The sequence below is a fragment of the Lolium perenne genome, chromosome 7 (genome assembly GCF_019359855.2).
Source record: "Lolium perenne isolate Kyuss_39 chromosome 7, Kyuss_2.0, whole genome shotgun sequence".
NCBI lineage: Eukaryota > Viridiplantae > Streptophyta > Magnoliopsida > Poales > Poaceae > Lolium > Lolium perenne.
In genome coordinates this window covers 173597211-173618245 of record NC_067250.2, presented here as the reverse complement: position 1 = coordinate 173618245, position 21035 = coordinate 173597211, and the positions used below count along the sequence as shown (strand labels likewise).

General features: G+C 41.7%; 1 protein-coding gene and 1 long non-coding RNA gene across 5 annotated transcripts; both read left to right on the top strand.

The window, feature by feature from the left end:
* Nucleotides 1-275: 275 nt before the first annotated feature.
* On the top strand, nucleotides 276-14268 carry LOC127301092 (FBD-associated F-box protein At5g60610-like). Of its 4 annotated transcripts, none has more exons than XM_071823533.1 (16): nucleotides 276-1638; nucleotides 2758-2901; nucleotides 3026-3790; nucleotides 3913-3963; nucleotides 4804-4924; nucleotides 5004-5166; nucleotides 5318-5384; nucleotides 5804-5943; nucleotides 6146-6216; nucleotides 7545-7659; nucleotides 8117-8552; nucleotides 8980-9092; nucleotides 9832-10199; nucleotides 10653-10866; nucleotides 11202-11401; nucleotides 11698-14268. In XM_071823533.1, exons 1-3 carry the CDS (start codon nucleotides 529-531, stop codon nucleotides 3404-3406), a joined length of 1635 nt encoding a protein of 544 aa, XP_071679634.1. In that variant the 5' UTR covers nucleotides 276-528; the 3' UTR covers nucleotides 3407-3790; nucleotides 3913-3963; nucleotides 4804-4924; nucleotides 5004-5166; nucleotides 5318-5384; nucleotides 5804-5943; nucleotides 6146-6216; nucleotides 7545-7659; nucleotides 8117-8552; nucleotides 8980-9092; nucleotides 9832-10199; nucleotides 10653-10866; nucleotides 11202-11401; nucleotides 11698-14268. The 4 variants fall into 4 exon arrangements, with proteins under 4 accessions (XP_071679634.1, XP_071679635.1, XP_071679633.1 ...); XM_071823534.1 differs by lacking the exon at nucleotides 11698-14268 and having other exon boundaries at nucleotides 9832-9885; nucleotides 10010-10199; nucleotides 11202-11691; XM_071823532.1 differs by lacking the exon at nucleotides 11698-14268 and having other exon boundaries at nucleotides 9832-10017; nucleotides 10107-10199; nucleotides 11202-11691.
* A 472-nt stretch (nucleotides 14269-14740) lies between these two features.
* On the top strand, nucleotides 14741-19768 carry LOC127301091 (uncharacterized). Its single transcript, XR_007851848.1, has 2 exons — nucleotides 14741-16454; nucleotides 17126-19768. It is a non-coding gene; the product is annotated as an uncharacterized lncRNA (long non-coding RNA).
* Nucleotides 19769-21035: the final 1267 nt, after the last annotated feature.

Below are 21035 nucleotides of genomic sequence, written 5' to 3'. Positions count from 1 at the left end.
CTATAAATGTTGAAACACTACCCAGCCATCCACGGGGTCTGAGAGGGGCAAATGAATCTGGGTCGTTGATTTTGCCCAGCCACATCCCACTTTTCACTACAGCCGTTCGATCGGTAGTTTTTCTTCTCACTCGTTCAGCTTTTCATGGAGTCCATGACGCATGGGGCCAGGTACTTGCGGGGACCAACCGTCAGAGACATCCACAAGTGCTCGTTGATGTCGCCTTCCATCTCGAGCCGCGAGGTGAGAGAATGTAGATCGAAGGAGCTCCCAATCCTGGCCTCGCACCTCGCTCCCCAATCCCCGTCCCTCTTTTCCTCACCCAATCCTCGATGACCCCTCTCCTCCTCCCAATGGTGGCGCGCCGCCTGTGGCAGGCCGGAGGAGGCGACGCGGACGGGTGGCGGTGCGCGGTGCGGGACGGTTGCGGTTGGAAGCAGCGGCGGCTTGCACCGTCTGCCGACCGACGGGGACGCTTGGACGCGGCCGCAGCGGCGGCAGAGAACGCGCGCCAGCGAGGGCGGCTGGATGCGGCGGTGGAGAGCTCGCCGGACGGCCGGACGGCCGGACGCGCGCGGCCGCTGGCCGGACGCGGCGACGGCTGGACCGGCGGTGGCCATGGCGCATGCCCGGCTCCGATTCGCCCGCCACCTGCGCTGGACGCGGCACGGGCTGCCTCCGGAGACGCTGAGCTCCGGCGACTACGAGCTGCTCCAGTTCCTATATGCCTCCCTCCCGGAGCCGCCGGTCTCCACAGTCCCCTCCCTCTGCTGCGCCGCCGACGGAGACAAGACCGACCGCGTCAGCCGCCTCCCGGACCATATCCTCCGCCGCATCCTATCCCTCCTACCGGCCAAGGACGGCGCGCGCACCACCGTGCTCTCCTCGCGCTGGCGCTGCCTCTGGCACTCTGCGCCGCTCGTCCTCGCCGACACCCACCTCCTCCCCGGGGGCGACGCGGGGGTTCGGCCCGCCCGCGCCGGCGCCGCCTCGCGCGCCGTCACCAACGCCGTCTCGGCCGCCCTCGAGGCACATCCTGGGCCCTTCCCCTTCGTCAGCCTCTCCTGCAGTTTCATCGCCGGCGCCGACCGCCCCGTGCTCGCGCGCTGGTTCCAGCACCTTGCCACCAAGGGAGTCGACGTGCTTGTCTTCGTCAATCGCCCCTGGCCCCTCCCCGGCCTGCGCCTCCCTTCCTCGCTCTTTAGCTGCGCCTCCCTCCGCAAGCTCTGGATCGGTGCCTGGGTGTTCCCGGACACCACCACGCTCCCGCGCGGCGCCGCCTTCCCCAACCTTCGCGAGCTCGTCCTCGGCTGCGCCGTCATGGAGGACAAAGACCTCGAGTTCGTGCTCGCCGTGAGCCCCGTGCTGGAGATCCTCGCCGTCGCCGGAAGCCAGAACCCAGTGCACGCTCGTCTCGCCAGCCCCAGCCTTCGGCATGGGATGTTCTGCTTGTCCATCCTGGACGAGGTCGCCGTGGTGGACGCCCCAAGCATTGAGGGTCTCTTCCTCTGGCATAATAAGACCGCCATGAGCAAAACGAGCACGACGGTCAAGATTGGCCATGCCCCTAAGCTGAGTTTGCTGGGATACCTGGAGCCAGGAGTGCACACCCTGCAGATCGGCGAAACCATCATCAAGGTACGCGCGTCGCGCGATGCCATGTCAACTCATTTCTCAGTTTCCAATCCTTCCTTTCATGGACGGAATATGAGTCTGGATTGCAATTGCTAGATACAACAAATAATTGCAGTTTGGGGGAACATGGGGTTGGGTTGTTTAGGATCTCCGGAACAGCGATCAACCGATGATATGACCAAGAAAAAACGCAACCAGTAAGAGGAATTTTGAAAGAGGGTATGCCGGCGTTAAGTATACTATAGGCTTCTCTTATAGTGCACATAGTTTAGCCATGCAAAGTTGCAAACCAAGAGGAAACCATATGAAATTCATGTCTTTCAATCTCTTGCTACGCAAAAAAAAAAAATTACAATTCTACTCCTATTTTAGAATGCAACTCATTTTTGTATTAAACACATATCAGAGCAACCACTGGTTATCATTTCGTCATGCTTACCACATAATAAGGTCTGCAATTATCAGGCTATTAGGGCATGTCTGGTTTGCAGCAGCCACACTTTCTTGTGCAGTTACCCTATTTGTCATTAACTCAATTGCTAGCCAACTTTCGCCACAAGTGTGGTTACCAATTAACCCTTCCTTCATGTTTGGCAGAAAGTAAATTGTCTTGCATACCAATAAGTTTTGAAAGGCCCTTGAAAAATAATCATGCAAGTAAACTACTAGAACAATTGCAGAGGGAAAAACTGATAGTGTCATATCTTTACCCATTTAGTATTCTACTGCTAAATCTAGACAATCGTATTCTGATAAACTGGATTTGTTCCTTCTGAACTTAGCATGCTGACATAGAAGTAGATGTCACTAAACTTTTGACCAGCTCAGGGAACCAGTCCCTACATGTCATGCCTGATGCATGAGGGCAGTCTCCAACGAAATAAACAAAGTAGATGGGGGTGGGGAAGGAGGGGCCTCTTACCTTTACATTGTAACCAGTGGATCATCCTAAATGGATGATCTAAAATAAGTCGGACACGTAAAAGGCGTAGTACCCTGCTGATCACCGTATAATCACTACACGATAAGCTGGTAAGGTAACTGCAAATACAGTTTGCCGAATTTGTGAAAACTGCATGCCTATCGTGGGTGACTGATTTGTGCTCTTTGGGTGCATCGCAGGCTGGAACAAAGGCGAGCACAAGCACCACTGTCTCAAGCGTCCAGATATTGGCCTTGAAATTACAGTTCGGAGTCTGCAGTGAAGTCAAGATGCTTCCCAGCTTCCTCAGATGCTTTCCTAGCGTTAAGACGTTGATTGTCCAGGTAATACTCCCTTGCCCCTTCCTTCAATTCTACATGTGTTGTTCAGGCCACTACATTGCATCAGATTGCTGCTGTATAATCACCACAATGTGCAGCTGAACTGTTTCCTGACTTAAAATTGCAGTCTGAGGAAACTCTTGAACCCACTAGCAAACTCAGTGTCAAGTCCTGGAAGGGCACAGGTCCTATTGAGTGTGTCCAGTCGCACCTCAAGACTTTGCTTTTCCGCGAGCTGCAAGGGAATCGTAACGAGTTCAAATTCCTGACTTTCATTGCTGAGAATGCCCAGAAGCTGGAGAAGATGTACATTGAAGTAAAAATGGGTCTAAGTCGCACCACGAAGGAAGTGATGGCTACCAAACTGAGGGCTCTTAAGTCTGCTAATTGGGCTAGCAGGGACTGCGAAATGCTATTCAGGACAAGTAAAGTTCTTAGAGGAGGTACCATTTGGAGCATCGAAGTTGGTACATGTTTATCACTTGATGATCCACTTTACTTAAAGTGAATGTCTGGGACTCCAATGGGCCCGCATATTCCAACACCCAAGATGCCACCACCAATGTTGGGTACTTGCTGTGTTAGAGAGAGTCCTACTACTAGCATCAGTAGATTTATTTGCTGTTATTTCTCCTATAAATGTTGAAACACTACCCAGCCATCCAGGGGGTCTGAGAGGGGCAAATGAATCTGGGTCGTTGATTTTGCCCGGACGCGGCGACGGCTGGACCGGCAGTGGCCATGGCGCATGCCCGGCTCCGATTCGCCCGCCACCTGCGCTGGACGCGGGACCCGACGGCGGCAGCTGGACGCAGCAGAGCGGCGGTAAGGAGACGCGGTCAGGCGGCAGTACGGGCTTCTCCCTCCATTGCTGACGAAATCGTGCCAAAAGGTTAGTACTCCATATCCTCTTGAGCCCTATCTTTATCCCTATTTCTATAGCAGATTTACGTCACCCTTGGCCTTTTTAGTTGGTATTAGGATCTGAAGTATTCTCCATCTACATGCTTCCAGGACTGCCTGCACCACCTCTCATCTTCCTCCCGATCAAGATCGTGCCAAAAGGTTAGTACTAAAGATCCTCCTGAACCTCTTTATCCCCTTTTCTATTGCAGATTTACCTCATCCTTGTCTTTTTAGTTGGTCAGGTCATGTGCTTGCATGTGTGTATTATTTGCTAGATCTGATGTACTCTCCACCAAATCATTGTCCTTTTTTCTAGCCAAAAAATTCATAGCTGCGTCTTTGTGATTTAGTTCACACGCATGAGGTTGCATCCCATAGTTATACTGGATTTGAGCATTCTCCTTTTTGCCCCTTTATTCCTGATTACCCATGGCAAGTTCATGTCTGTCTGATTGCAGTTCATACTTTAATGACCCCAGATTTATCTGATTGCAGTTCATATTTTGAGTTTTGCATCATGATATTATCCTACATATATTCACCTAAATGAACACCTTCCGAGGGTAACATTGTTGGTTACGTTATAGCTATGCACGTGCTAATGTATTTGACCCCAATCCAGAATTGATACTAACAAGATGTGCAGAACATGTAAGAGCCTACAGCAACAACCCTCCATGAAACAAGAGGGAAATGCTATGGATGAGACTCCAAGAAACCGTGTCAGTATAAATGGTGGGATCCTGCAGAACATGACATGGAAAACCACAGGATGACATCTAAAAAGCAATTTTTCTGCGTAAAGCCAATTGCACGCATCTTCTCATGCTAAAATTTTCTTATAATATTCACTTGCTTTTCTGACTGAATGTGTTCATTTGTAGTCTAGAAAGATGCCTGTAAGCTGTACAAAAATAAATGTAAACTGATAATACATATTTGCCGATAGAAAGTTGGTACTGTATCTGATATTCTACATATTTGCATCGCTTTGAGCAGTGAGGGATTGCTCCTGGAAGGTAAAGAGGACAGGAGTGGCACGGGGCATGGACGTAGCGTGGACATTACAGTGCCTTCCACACGCACGCCACCATGAGGTCCTTCTCTTGATGCTGCTCTGGTGAGTCTTGTTAAGTCTGTGCTCAGTGCTTGTTTCCTATAAAAAAAAAGATAAGGTGTATCTTGTTCCATTTGTGTAGATATTATATGGAGAAGTAGCATTCGACGAGGGTTCTGATCAGATGCACGAAGGCTTGGTTGCAGTGGCTATTTTATTTTGTTTACTGGAATATTGCCACTCGGAATTATACAAAGGCTTATCTTGTGGTGTGTAGGTGTTGAATGTACTCCATCATGAGCAAGGTCAAGTAATGCTCTCTTAATTTTCCCTTTCTTTTTTCGTCTGCTCTACTATATACTATATTCTGTTCTACTTTATAGTGGCATGATCAGTGGAAAACATAGATGTAGTCACTTTGATTGTAAAACTATTTAGTTTTTTGTTTCATTGCAGGGGCTAGAAAAGAACAAGCAGATCAAGTGACCGATTTTTGTAGCAGAGATGTTCATGGGGCTAGAAGGTAAACTATGTATGACCATTTATTTACGTTTTTGTGTTCCTGCGATTGGTTACTAACTGAGGTGTTGGGCGAGCACATTATTAATTTGATTCCGATGGCATTTGCCAGGAATAAACCTTTGTTGAGGCATTTTTACATTAATATGAAGGTAAATGATTAGCTCCCGATGCATTATATGTAGATTTTAGGTTCGGATCATCCCGAAAATAAATTCTCCATGGTCCTTTAGACTTCACAGTAGTATGGTTCTCAGATACTAATATTTAACGACTATGGTTGCACATGCAGGACCATTTTACCAGCTCTTGTAAATATATGAACATTAGTTTTAGGGCTTTGACATGCTTATCTTAAATATTACGATTCTCCAGCACACGAGGCCATCAGTATGACCATTCATTCTTCTATTTGTACACTAGATTGGTCTTCTGGAATCCACTACTGCTGTGAGCTTTGGAAAAGGGGACTCGAACAAACTTTTGGAGTACAAAGAAGATCTTGCAGAAGCTCTATTCTACTCATTCCCCTGAAACATTGGACAGTATTTTCTCCAGATATTGTAGGTGTCTTGTGCCAGTCATGGAATACCCTTTAACCTTGTTCTTATTTTTCTTATAGATAGTCTACTTTGTGGCTAATCTTTCAGGCCTAAAGAGAATATTATTTTGAGGTGCTTATGTATGTTGTCATGAGAAAATTGGATCGTTTTGATATTTCCAGAACATGGCTTCTCCTGATAACTACATGTTTCTGCATTTCAGATCTCCGAGTTTCTTCTTGGGTGCCCTTTTCCACAATGTTGGAGGGATAATGCATTTGGTTTATATTTCAGGTGTCGTCAGCTATACCAAGCAGCTAGACAATATGTATCCTCCAAAGCTGCCCTTTATCAGATGCTTTAGTACAGACTATTGATATAAGAGAATGCAAGTTCTGTCTTTTTGTACCCTTCGTGGGTGACATGGCTAACTATTGTACTCTCTGTCTCTAAAAGGCTGCTCAACTTTGTGTAGATATGGAGGTATATAGACATATTTTAGTTATAGATACATCCGTATCTACAAAAATTTGAGCATTCTTTTTTAGGATGGAGGGAGTACAAGATTATTGGTCATTGAAACAAATATAAAAATTCAGAAATTCTGCAGTCTTGATTTCAAGATTTGAAGTGAACTAGCTGTCTTGAAGTGATTCATATAATTGGAACCTGAATTGTGTAAAAACTGAATTATATAAAAAAATTACTTCTCTTAGCAGTCCCCTTTGTTTGTATTAAGATTTTGATTCATATAATTGGAACATATAAAAAATCCGCAGTTTTGAAGTGAATTAGCTGTCTATATGCTTTTTGTGAGAACTATGTCCATGTGCTCAAGATGATAGGATGTGAATCTGCTATATAATTTAAGGTTATATGCTTTAAATTATTTTGGGGGAAGATACTGCATCAATCATACAATTCAGGTTTAGAGAGATTAGGAATGAAAATAGAAGGGGCCATACACATACAAGATCACTTGTGCACTCTGTTCCTAGCTTAGATCTGGTGGAGATGCTTAGCTATGATATTATGTTTGTGTTAGGTCATATATATAGCCTGAATGCATGCTTTGTGTTAGGTCATATGTAGCCTGAATGTATGCCTCTTTCCTCTTAAAATGTCTTACTGAACTGAATCCAGGAACACTTCCTTATTTAGTAGGAATTCCTTCCCTTCGCCTACATCTTGTAATTTGTAACTGATGTCCGTTCCATATAATTTGGTGTTCAGGTTAAAATTTGTAGCTCTTATATTGATAGGGACAGTTCGACACAGCTTGGATGCTATTGTCTGGCATGGTAGCTTTAGTCCTGTTTTCCCCTTCTGCTATTGTTTATCATTAGAGCTGAAAATTGTTTCTCAACCAGAGGAAATACAACTGCGTTGTTCTCTTACATTTTTTAAGGCTTTTATTTCCATGTAGAGATGTATTTTAGCTTACACCGGCCTGACCTTATATATTGCTGCATCTTTTGTTTATCGCTACAACTGATATGAGTACCAATTTTGCAAATGGAAAAAACTCTATATTGCAAGCCATGCCACTATGCCAGTATGGCAATATCTGACAGTTATTGGTGTCATATTCCCTCCTGAAATCAGCATTTCCCTATTTGTAGGAGCGTTGGCAAGGTTGCTCACTAATGATCTGGAAGTGTTTCGTTCTCAGTACTTGCATGATAGAGAAAGAAACTGGTTATTCCTAATTCCTAAATGTGCTATTGCAGATCCAAGGTGAGCTCATCCTATTTTGTTCATTAAATTTCAGGCGAAAATTCATCTCCCGTTCATAAACATTCATTTTTTATGTAATTATTTCAGTGATCATGAACATTTGTCTTGCTTTGCTACTAGCTATGATTCCGTACATCTGTGCATTTAGCTTGCAACAATATAAGCACCGGTCCATTTTGTTGTGGAAGTGCTTGATAATGTACAATTAACTGTGCCAATGACATGCTTATGTGCAAAATGTTTTCTATTGGGTATCAACACAAAACCTGTAGTCCTTTAGGCTACTTCCTACTGGTTATCAATAGAAAATCTATAGTTTTTATTTTCTAAATGGGTTATTGGAAAGAGGATACTCCATGTGGTTCTTTGCCCCATTTGTGCTTTGTTCATCAATATGCACCGGAGATGTTTAATATATGTAACTTGCAGAAATTTAATGTCCTATTCTCCTTTGTAGGTCCCTGAGTTGGTTAGTGTTTACAGTATTTTGCTCATCGCGGCCCATCATAGGAATCAGCGAGCGGTGGCTCAAGCGATACGGGGCGGGGGGCGAGCGTCGGACAGTGCAGCAAACAGGACATGCGGTAGGAATGGCGGTCAAGACCACGCGTGCAGCTTGGGGAGTGGACCATCTACGAAGCTCGATGGGCCTGCTGCATCTCTGCCTTTCAGAAGTGGCCACCGCCATTGATCCTCCTCTAACGCAGGAGGGTCCTCCTCAAATCATGGGGGAGGGCGGCCGGAGAGTGCAAGCGGAGGTGGGAGGCGCTTGTGGTGTAGTACAAGGTGGGTGCAGCGTTGGGATGTATGGTTTGGGGTATCAACGGAGCACCACTCTGCAAGTGTTCTGTATCTGCGAGCCTGCGATGTCTGTCATTCTACCTCTGTTTCAGGTGAGATGCTCCTGTTATTTTTTTATTCGGGTAGGCAGAATAAGGAAGGCGCTAGCATATTTCATCGTGTTAAAAGCCTAGGTACACATAGATTACATACTAAAACATATAGATGCTGCCTAGATTAATCAGTAATCAGTTAGAGAATGTTTATTAGTTGCAGCCTAGGTAGACACAAAGTTTCTTGCATTGGTGGTCCCAAGAACTTTACTCAAAACAAATGTCTTCCCTTCAAAATTATCTCTTCACTAATCTACCTTTTTTTTGCATATGCTGGTCCATTTTTTCTTCATTACCTTCATATGGTTTCCAAGGAAGATAAATTGATTACGTACCTTTGTTTTCTGAATATTAGGTGAGCCACTCACTACAACCAGCTACCCTCTATCCATGCTGTTGTGTAAATGTTTCATTTTCTTTATTGCAGTAATGTTCCCCAAAGATTTATAGTTCACGGATGCGGTGGTGTGGGACAGGGAGTAGATGAAAGTGTAATAAGAGGATCACGGCGCTTGCACACCCATTGAATATTTTCAGAAGGTTCGCGATCAAATTCCCTTCCATATAGATCTTGAGTGTAGCAGAAAATATGTCATGATAGGCCTGCATGAGGTAAATCAGAGTGAGCCAAAGGGAAATGTATATGCACTTACCTATTCCTATACCACCCACTATGGAAATTTAGTGAAAGGATTCTCCAAAAAGAATTAGCTACAGAATTACGCAATTAGACATTGAGTATCCATGTGTGGGTACAACTGCAAATATTTAATTGGAAGGACCAAAATGCAGATGGACTCTTTAATTCATTTGAAGAAATTAGCTCCTCTCACAATTTATCAATAGAAAGCTCTTAGCCGCTTCACTGAGATACATGCCAAATCATCTCTGCTATCGGTTTGAACCCTATGTTTTATGACCAGCTTTTGTGTATTCATGGAAGTGGGAGGATCCACAATCTGCCTCACAGACATTTTTATGAATGTGTTTCTAGGATTAGTTAATTTAAACTCAGTTTATTTGATTCTCACGGTTCTTCAAGTAAATTGAATATTTTTTTGTTTAATGTCAGTCTATATGTGTTCTTTGATGTGATGAATTGCTATGTTCTACGGCTCCAAGTCTAAAAGGAATTAGAATTATTGGGTGACTGCCATATTCTTGTGTGCCTATTTTACTTTAGTTATTTATTAGTAAAAGAGAGAGCCAAGCCAAAGAAACATGTTTTGTGATGTGTTTCTGTCCACCATTTTCATCTTCCTTTTTTTTCCTTTCGCAGGTCTTTCATGTGCAGCTGCCAATGATGTGGTATTGACGATGGTTATGCACACAGGTTCTAGAGACTACTGATCTTAGTAACAATGTACTTGCCTCTCCATTCCTAAGCGCTTTGTAGTTCTTTGATTAACTCAGTAGAATACGTACTGGGCCATTTGTGAATCCTTTTGGTGCTGAAGATGAGAAGGTGCTTCTTATGAACAACCCTGAAGATATTTCTCCTCCTACGTGCTCGACATGTGAAGCATGAACAGCTGGTACATGATGTCCACCCAGGTGTGAGCTAGGTGGAGGCGTGAATTGAGCGAAGGCTGGCGGCGCGAAAGCGAGCGTGGGTCACGGGCGCAGCTGAGCGGTCACCAGCGTCGAGTAAGTGATTTCTTTATTTTCATAAGATGTAATGTCTTCTGTTAAGATGAAATAACCATGGATGAATAGAGGTTGGCGGATGGGTCCAAGTTTGACCACCAAATTCTGAATATGTAGCATTTGTTCTATCTGGATAAATAACATATTTATTAATTGGAACCTTGAGTTAGGAGATTTCTAGGGAGCAAAAACTGAAGTGTTTTCAGTGATATCACTGATCTGCAAAGAGCGTGCCAACTCTACGGTAGTTGGCTGTTTCTTTGTATGTTATAAATAGGTTCTAAAAGTGGTCTTGGTGAAAAGTGTAGTTCCATAAATAGCTTTAAACCATTTATACTGGATCGGAGATTGTACCATATTTAGTACCATAAAATTGACCCTCATATCATTAGGATTTTGGTTCCATGATGATAGGTAAGGTTTTGAAATTTAATGTCCTCTTCTCCTTTTCAGGTCCCTGAGTTGGTTAATGTTGATTTTGCTCAGGCACGGTCCATCTTAGGGATCAAAGAGAGGTGGCTCAAGTGATACGGGATGGTGGCGAGCAGCGGCGACCGCAGCGGACGGTGCAGCAGACTGGACATGCTTTACAAATGGCAGTCAAGACAACATGTCTTGGGGAGTGGTGCGCCTGTCAAGCGACAGCGTCTGATTCCGACACAACAAGGTGAGCTCTTCCCAAATCCTCTTTGTTTCTATCTCTGTCTCTTTCCATCAAGCTTGTGCGATGTGCTATACTTTCTTATCTTTTATTAGATAATTGTTGGCACTTTCAAGGACCCATTACACCTCCCCGCGGAATTACTTGATATGTTGTGCAGCGTGAGACCCATTACACCCCCTGTGGACCCATTACACTTCCAAGGGCTGCATATAGTGTTGTGAGCCTTCCCAGTGGCATCCTTTTTAGTCTATTGATTTGAGGCTATTGCTACCTACCGTGTAGTTTCATGCCTATGCTCTGACTTGTTCAAGACTTCTTTTTTCTTATATTGTTTTCAGGACTATCAATCTCCATGGGCGCCATGTCCCCCTTCTTGAGCTCCTTCCCCTGTCACAGTGGAATTAGCTATGCATCGGCGTCATCTGGCCGCCAGCGCGTCCCTGACTCTACTAGCTTCGGGCGGCAGAAGGAGCGACGGGGTCCGAGGCGAGCAGCACGGCGGCACGCCACGTCCGACCTTGGCTAGGAAGGAGAGCAGGTGTCCGCGGCTGACCCTTCTTCTCCCTCCCCCATTCTTTTCTGCCTTCAATATCTGTTTCTTTAGCTGAGTCAGTTTTCATGTACTCCAGTTCTGCGTAGCTGAAGGTGAATTGCCTCTTTCTTGATTTCCTGTTCATGTGCTTGGGTTCTGCATAGTTGGATGTTGTGTTTTTCCTAGCTCACAAAACTGATTGAGCTTTCTACCTTCTGAACTTTAGTATATTGGCATATTGGCCACGCTTCAGTTTAACTTATATTTTTGGTCTCACTAAATTAGCATGTTGACTGATCCAGCCATGCAGCAGAGGAGCTGATGTATGCGGTGGCATTGGCCGGCCAATATATGGTATCAGAGATATCACATCTGTTTACTTCTCTCTCGCAAATGTTGCTGGCTATATCATAGTTGTACCACAAGTTCACTTTGCTGCCTCCACCTTGATGCCTTTGTGCTGTGCTCTCCGTGCATTCCTAACAGAGTATAAATGGTTTTAGGATTTAGGGTTGTATAGTTCATATATTCTTTATGCAAAAAAATTCTACTGATTTTTCTTTGGGATACCACTCTTTAGATTGCCTTGAAGAAATATTATATTCTATTTTCTCTGATTTCATTGCTGCTAATAAAATGGCTTTTGGATAATATAGTGTAGACCATCACCTATGCATTCCGGCGACAGTGCTCTACCTTGATGCCTTTGTGCTGTGCTCTCCGTGCATTCCTAACATAGTATAAATGGTTTTAGGGTTTAAGGTTGTATAGTTCATATATTCTTTATGCGAAAAAATTCTACTGATTTTTCTTTGGGATACCACTCTTTAGATCGCCTTGAAGAAATATTATATTCTATTTTCTCTGATTTCATTGCTGCTAATAAAAAGGCTTTTGGATAAGGTAGTGTAGACCATCACCTATGCATTCCACGGCGACAGTGCTGAGTATATATGACAGCTTCTGATGTTTGTGACTGTCTGTGCATGACCTCGGTCTGCCAGTCACTATGGTGACCAATTGAGTAATTGACCACAGGTTAATAGACTGGTTCTACCATTCAGCTTAGTAGTCAACTTATTCCTTTTGCTTGAATCTTCTTTGATAATGAATGACAAAAAGATTCTGGATTGTTTCTGTAATTGCCTTTCAAGAAAATGAACCCTCCACGTGCAAATATGTAATTATCCCTTGAAAGATGCTAAATTAAATTAAGATGCACAACCTAAGTAAATGCCATGTTTAAATGCTAAAAATTAAATTAAGTCTTTGTTTGACTGACATATACAAATCTTGAGTTCTCAACTGTTCAATAAAAAATAGCATTGTTTTGTTTTGAATTTGTTAATCCATCCCAGTGCTGAGAGCTCCCGCACTGTGCGGGGTCTGGGGAAGGTGTTAGTGGCAAGCCTTACCCTCACGAAGTGCAATGTGAGGAGACCGCGACTCGAACCTGGGACCTCTCGGTCACAGGCGGTGAGGCTCTACCGCTGCACCAAGCCCGCCCTTCCAATTTGTTAATCCATCCCCCGCAAAAAAAAAGAATTTGTTAATCCATGAGCATTCTTTTACAATCTGTTATGTCTATGCTCCCAAGTTGTTTGTTGCTGAGAAAATTTGATTTTCGTGAGGGGTAGATCAAAGGCAATCTCCTGAACTAGGTGCCATCCAAGCTACCTTTCATGGTTCTCTTAGATTATTTGCAATATTGTGTAGTTTGTGTCATGTATCTATTTCTTAAGAGCAAATGCACTGTCCTAAATTATTATAAAGAATGGAGAAGTCGTGGCATGCAGTGCGTCTCATCCTGCTAATGGTTTTCCTCTGTGATTTCCTCAGTGCACATGGCAACACTGACGGTAGTACAATCTTATTACATATTTGTAGTTTGAGGATAGAACTGTCGGTAGTCCTTCAGTTGAACTCTTCTTGAGAGAAGAAATTTAATATTTGCGATTATCAATCCTCTCTGTGTTGCAACAGGTCAGAGCTTATAGTATGCCTACTGCAAATGTTAATGCAAAATTGATGTTTTGAACATTTGCTCTCTATCTCTACAGCTTCGTTTATTGCAATCCTTAAGTATGTCTACTGCAAATTTACTCAAATGAATTTCCTTTTTCCCTCCCATTTCGTAGTATCTGATACTTTCTCTCCATTACTACCGATTGAGTTTGTTCATTTAACTTAAGAGTGGAATTAACCCTGAATTGCTGACTGATGTACTGATGCGTACCTCTTTTCTGTTGAGCATACTGCACCATTTGCTAACACAAAAAAAAGTTTAAATTGGAGCTTGATTATATTTAGCTAGCTAGGCTGATATTAGCTTTAGTAAACTGTAGGTATATAGGAGATAGGATGGTTGCCAAAGCTAGACGTAGAGAAAGGATGGGCCAGACAGCCAAAGGGTCACCTCGACAACGTGCATGCACGGTGGTGCCCTGCCGTGGATGTTCCCAAGCAGGCAAGTGGCACAACCAACTCAAAAGGTGTGAATCTGATTGTGTAGAATTCAGTTTGAGCAGTGCCTCTTAGAGTCAGTTTACAGAGTGAATGACAGAAACATATGTGATGTGTGGATGATAACAGTATGCATGCCCATGTTGTGTGTGCATGTTTTGGATTGAATGCATGGTGCTGGTCCTGGATTGTTGTGTTTAGATAAGCCAATGTTGGTTGTGGCCCAGCTTTAGGAGGCATTGGATATTTATGTATGTACCATAACTGAGTTAGGAATTTCTTCAATATCGTGAGAAACACATTTGTCTGCAAGGCTGGTACATCAAGTGTAAAATTAATGACTCTTCTGGGTATTGCTCTTTCTTACCTGTCCATTGGTTATATCTGAGTGTGGGGCCGATCATTGGGTCTACATGTTATCTTGGGTTCCCTTTGAACTTTTTACTTTTTTGAACTTCTGTGCAATTTCAGTTGCACTTGATTTCTGTTGTTCGGGTTGAATGTTATGTATGTTGTTTCCAGTTTCCAAAAGAAATGTCTTCCGGCCTTGACCGTTACCAGATCTGCGTAAAAGTGTTTGTCCAGATTCTCCTCGCACGGCCGCGCCGTGGCAATCTTCCTTGTTAAGTATTATGGTCGTGGGGTTTTCCTTGAAAAATACTTATATGAGCTACTATTTCTCTTTTGCCTTTGCGTTGAAATTGTCATATCTAATTGCAACACCTTGATAGAATGTTGTGTCTACAATTATACTAAAACATTTATTAAATTTCAAGCTAATGTTTAATACTAAATAAGCTAAAATTTATAATTTAAATTTTGCTCTGATCCATTTGCGCGATAGCGCAATGTATCCCCAAAACTATTCCGAGGGGTGTTTCCATCTGGTCATCCAATCCCCAAAACGATTGTACTCGATGCAAGAGCTCTGCTCCAACCTTCGGTACTAAAATAAGCCAAACCCTATGGTTAGCCTCCGCCATTTGCGCGATAGCGCAACGGGTTTTATTTGAAAGTTATTAAAACATCGTGCATAGGTACACTTAAACATTGCGATGAAAGACAAATGTGCAAGTGATGAAATAAGAAATCGCAGCCACTTAACCATAATATTCCCGTGATAGCAAGTGGATTACGCAAAGGAAAGTGGAAGAGATATCGAGAGCATTACCCACATGAGAGTTCAAGGGCCGTCGAGCAATGCGTTAACACGCCCCGTCGGATACTATTGTACTCGATGGAAGAGCTCTGCTCCAACCTTCGGTACTAAAATAAGCGGAACCCTATGGTTAGCCTCTGTCATTGCGCGATAGCGCAACGGGTCATCTAGTTGAATTTAGGAAGTCCTACACTTCGTATTTTTCTGTCTCACGGCTGATTCAAATTGTCCTGCAGTATGTGTGGTTACTGCTTATTATTGTATTTATGAATCAAAACTTGCAATTTCTGGACTGCACGGTAGTGAGTGGTATATCTTTCTTAGTTGCGGACACTTTCACATGTAGAAGACACAATTTCTGATTAATGGTCTGTTCCATCCTTTGGATATGAGGTTCTTCATAAAGGGATTCTGAGCCAACAACTAGGTCAACAACTCGGTTTAGGACAAAGTGTGATGTTGGAATATGAAATCGTATTGACTGCTTCGACTGAATGAAATTGTATGACACTAAAACATACTATAAAGAATAACTATTTGGTTAGCATAATTTCTAAAATCCCAATCCATCATTTTGTTAAGAATCAACCTTTGTTCAGTATCCAGTTTGTCGTTTCATGATATTATGGTTGACAGTTGATTGAAATAATTTTCGTAAATCAGATTTGCGTACAGTTGGGGAAACAAATAGTCAATCCAGCACCTCTTATCATGATAACATGCCAGGTTCACCTTTTGATCATACAGTAGTTAGCCTATTCTTTATGGTTGGCCAGGGGATAGAATTTTAGACTATCTTCTTGAACTGGATAGAGCACAACGTCCACATTATGTTTTAGATGGCACACTTCCAATATTCACAAGTGATCACGTGTGTTTTTTCCCATCAGTTTACCTAAATATTGATGTACTGCAGGTCCTTGTGCAAGATTTTGCGCATTTGGGAAACTATGCTTTAGATGGCACTCTTCCAATATTCACAGGTTATCGTGTGTAATTTTCCCATCAATTTAACTAGGTATTGATGTACTGCAGGTTCTTGTGCAATATTTTAACCGCATCGGGCATTTTTCGACAGAGAGTTATTTGCCTGAAATGGCAGGCCATAATGGACATGGAAAACAAAAAAGAAGAAGCCATGTTGATGGTGTGCCCACTCAGATTATATGTGTATATCAATTCTCTGTCCATCCCGTGTGCTCCTTTATATTTAAACTTTGATAAATCTTTGCACCTACACTTGAATAACAGCCCATTGATATTTGCTTTCAACCGTACACACACACCTACCTTCACCAGGCATTTCTTTATATACACTATCCTCACATGTAAGTATTTTGTTAATGCAGTGCAATCTACTGGATGTTTGCTACGGCAAACAAATTTAGAAAGCACAAGCCATCGAGAAAATGGAGTGCCAAATATGCCCTCTCATAGGTTACTGAATTGATTATTTGAATCTTATTTACTTATTCTGGATACATATGCTAGCTATACGAAATATGCTTTTAGATTCTAGACATTCATTTATGTTGTACGTACTGTGATTTTTTGTTCTCGATGAAAACTATAGAGAGATGATAGGTAGAACAACCGCTATTCACTTTTGTGAGGAACCCTTTCAAAATTCTTCTTTTTATGCTATATAATTGCAATGGTCAGTTCACACATCCGATCGTCCATATAAATGACTTTGTGGATTATCCAAATCAACTTTGATTAGAATGATATTGTCAGCATGCTTGCCTAGGATCTTTCCATACCCCCTCCCCCCCCCCCCCCCCCCTCTTGTACGGTATTTTTTCCATTGTTTCCTTCCATGTTGTTTGGAGCATATCAGCCAGAGGTCATTAGATAGACCTTCAGCCAGAGGTCATTTAATTTCCACATTGTTTGGAGTAAGGCTATGAGTGTTGTACCCTAATAGGCAACTATCCAAAGTTCCAAACAGTACATGGTTATAAATCTGACGAGAACTTTAAGCGGGACTCAAGCAGATGGATCTTTGTAACTTGCTGAATTATATCATCTAACCTTTTCAGTAACTACTCAAATGATCGTTTCACTGATTATGTGTAGTCAATGACTTGCGATACTTTTTTCATCAGGATCTTATGAAGAAGGGTCCATTTAACGGCGTAAACGCTGAAGCATCAGGGAGCAATGGACACAAGGTAGATAAGCATCCTATCCTTGAAAGGAAATCTGAATCAATATCCGATGATTGTAAACGGAAACAAGAAGCTCAGATAAAGCCAAAGACAGGGATAATCATTGAAGTATTGAACCATTTGAGAGGTTTCTCATTGCTTCAATTTTCCTTAAAAGGTATCCTCTAATAGCTGACCACTTCTTAGTTAGTACATTAACAAACTAATTAATATATGCAAGATACTCTTCTTGCTTATAGAGTATCTTGGTTCTATCGTCCAGTTGTATTGTGCTTGCTTACCTAGCTGAGAACTCGCAAAAACTAGGCTATGCAATTTGCCAGCGATTCAGAGGCTCTTTCAACATCTGCATTGTTTAGAGAATATGTTCTTAGATCGTATGTACTTGAATTACTAGATTACATATGCATTATTTTGTTTGATTGTTCGATGTATAAAGATCATTCAGCTGCAACATACTTCTCTATTGAAGCTCCAAGACCTGCGCAAAATTCTGTGATAAATGGTCAGTGTTAGCTTTAAGAAAATTAAATATATGTTCTTCCGAATGAATTACCCTTTATGTATTTTATAAATCTCTTAGTATGATATCCGTTATTCTCTCACTGTATACAATTGTGTTGTATATAACTTTCTACACCTGCGAATTGGTGTGCAACTTACATAATTCTGTCAGGAATTGTTGATGCTAGCTTCCAAGAAAAACATACATGTATTATGTTCACATTATACAGATGATCTCAAAAAGGGAGATGTGCTTCGTGCCATTGTAATTAGAAATTTGTTAACTATAGATACACGCTGCAATATATTCCAAGCCTGTAGTTAATAGGAATTTTAGGTTTTGGTTTGACAAGAAATAAATGAAATAGTGGCATATTAACATTTTTCTCAAGCATATATGAAACGGTGGAAGGTGGAATATTAAATTTAGATTCAAGCAATATACACCTTCCTGGCGGTACTATCCTGATAGCTTTGAGCGAAAAATGAGTAATGTTTTTTCCTCAAGTTTTAGCTATTTGTGATCATAGCTCTGAGATAGAATCTATCATATATGAGAAGGAGACCATTCAAGGGCTTTGATGACTCTTACATACCATGTATTCAGCATATATGAAACGGTGGAAGGTGGCATATTAAATTTAGATTCAAGCAATATACACCTTGCTGGCTGTACTATCCTGATAGCTTTGAGCGAAAAATGAGTAATGTTTTTTTCTCAACTTTTAGCTATTTGTGATCATAGCTCTGAGATGGGATCTATCATATATGAGAAGGAGACCATTCAAGGGCTTTGATGTCTCTTACATACCATGTATTACTGCTAAATATGGTTTTAGTTGAATAAATCAACCAGACACTTCTAGCACTCTGACCTAATTGACATAATGTGATGCTTTTGTTGTACTGGAGTTTTGCTTGTGGAACAAGCATGCAGGATTAATTTTCATGATGCATAACTGCATGATTTTGGTTCAGATGGGTCATGTTGGGATGTTAGGTTAGATGGACATGTACTCTGGTTTCTTGCTTTTCATGCATTGAGCAATTAATGCCTGGGATATTATTTTTTGTTAACTTTGTAAGTAACGCCTTTCGCAAAAAAAAATCTTTGTAAGTAACGCCACTACGCATGGAGAAAAAGTTAGACGCTATGTATAGTATCATCAAGATGGTAATTCTATTTTCCTTTTTTCTAGCACTCCAAATTATGGGGCTCATTACCTGAGTGTAGAAACTGAATATTTATGTTTGATCTTCCTTCTGTTGTTTGTTCTATCCTGAAGATTTGCAAGAACGGAATCGGCCTTAGGTTTTATAATACATAAATTTATTGGTCATATTGTCATTATGATGGATGGGAATACTTCTCATGGTAGCAGTTCTATGCGGGTTCCACCCACTGAGCTGACGTCCGGTGGTTTTGCAATTCTTCTATGGAAGCCGGGATCTGCTGATCTACATCCGGGGCGACGTCAGTACGCTATGCAGTTTGCAGTGCTGTGATTGTTGTGCCGACTCCCGATGTGTACACAAATTGCTCATCTTTATCTCATAGATTGTAGGCAATTATTTTGTCTCAACATTGAGTTTGATCTATGCAGAATTAGATAGGAACATGCCAAATAGTGTATATTCTATATGCTGACGAGAAGCTAGATGTGGTTTATTTTCACTTCACGCCGTCTTCTTCTGAAGGTCACAAAATATTCATAGCTGTAGCCTAATTGAATTTGTCAGTTTTTCTTCCAGTTTGGAAGGATTTTTACCTAAAAAGGGTTATGTAAGCAGGAGATTAGCTGATTGTGATTTCTTCATTCTAGGATTAACTGGTATACTTTGGGATCAAGTGGCACAAAGATAGCACAGGCAGCACAAAGTGTATATTTACAGCCACAGCAGATGTGGGGGTTAACTGCGTCATGCAGAAATAAACACTTGCACTTCAATAGCTTAGAGTATGACTTCTAATTCTTGACGTGTTGTGCTTTTTCTTCTGTAAGTTGTAAAGCAGGTGAAACTTTTTTTTGTTATGTATTGTGGTAGATTGCACAATCCATGCTACTGCCCAAATTCTATTGATGTAATGGCTGCGGAACTACTAACTACTCATTCATGTGTATTTCAATGTATATTTCTGATGATGATTAAAATGCAATACAAACTATTGTTACCAAACTTAATTTATGTATATTTATGTCCCCTTATTTACTTGATTCTTAGGATCAATCTTTTATGCACATGATTTCAATGTGTACTGTATCAGACTTCGCTATCAATCACCTTCAAGCTCATTGTTTAACCAGCAAAATATTCACATTTACCAAATCAAGTGTAGTCTTAAAATTATCAGCACCATGGTATTACATGGTTGGCGCGGCGTGCCGCCGCGCCCATTCATGCTAGTTTAGTTACAAAGGAACCAATGTATGTGAATACCACAAGATAGTTCAAGCGAAACTGCAAACCAAGATATATCATAGATATTCAACGGAAATACAAATTTTGGGGACAAATGGCTACATTTTTAAAATATGTATATAGTTACAATTGGGACATACAGTATATTTTAAAAATATATAACTATTGCTATTTTCTGTGGATCTAAAGAGATGAAGGAGGTTTCGCAAAAGGATAAGTTTGTTTCGTTCTCCACAACTCAGCAGTAGACATGAAGCCGAAGTTTGAGGTTCTAGAAATGATACACCTCATGTGTTGCTTCACTTGGAATCTGTCATCTTAACACTATAAAAAATCATAATAACCTTTGAGAGTACAGACTGCACGCAAACAGACTAAGTTCGTGAATATAGAAAAACTTTTACTTCACCTACAGGTTTCAAGGAATTTTTTTAAAAGGTTTATAATACCAATTCATATTTTCATTTAGCAGTGTGCTGCCCCAAAGCCAAGACACCTTATTTTCTGTCTAGAATAAGTAACTGGGTTTCCAATGGCCATCTAGTGTAAGGCCAACAGCGCATTGAATTTGAAATTCTTTTTGCCAATGAAATGATGAAGAGCTGGAAAAAAGGAGCGCATTGAACTTAATCGAAACTGTGAAATACCTGCCCTGTTTTGTTATCCTGATAATTCAATCAAGCGATGTTTAACAGTATTATAACATAACATGAAGAATGTTTCCAATGCATCGTCTGTTACAGAAATTTTTTCCCTGTCAATGGTGTTTTGACAATGGGCCTTTCCAATGACTCACAACGAAGATTAGCCAATTAAATAATTCAGAATAAGAGGCATGCTAATTTCAGTAGAACCATACCTATCAGGCCTGTATGAAGTTGAGGCCACTCAATCTTGTTACTTGCAGTACAATAATGTAAGT

Coding starts and splice junctions, on each gene's coding strand:
- LOC127301092 (XM_071823533.1), top strand. CDS start 529: ATGCGGCGGTGGAGAGCTCGCCGGACGGCCGGACGGCCGGACGCGCGC. Junction 1,639..2,757: donor TCGGCGAAACCATCATCAAG/GTACGCGCGTCG, acceptor GGTGCATCGCAG/GCTGGAACAAAGGCGAGCAC. Junction 2,902..3,025: donor TTAAGACGTTGATTGTCCAG/GTAATACTCCCT, acceptor TTAAAATTGCAG/TCTGAGGAAACTCTTGAACC.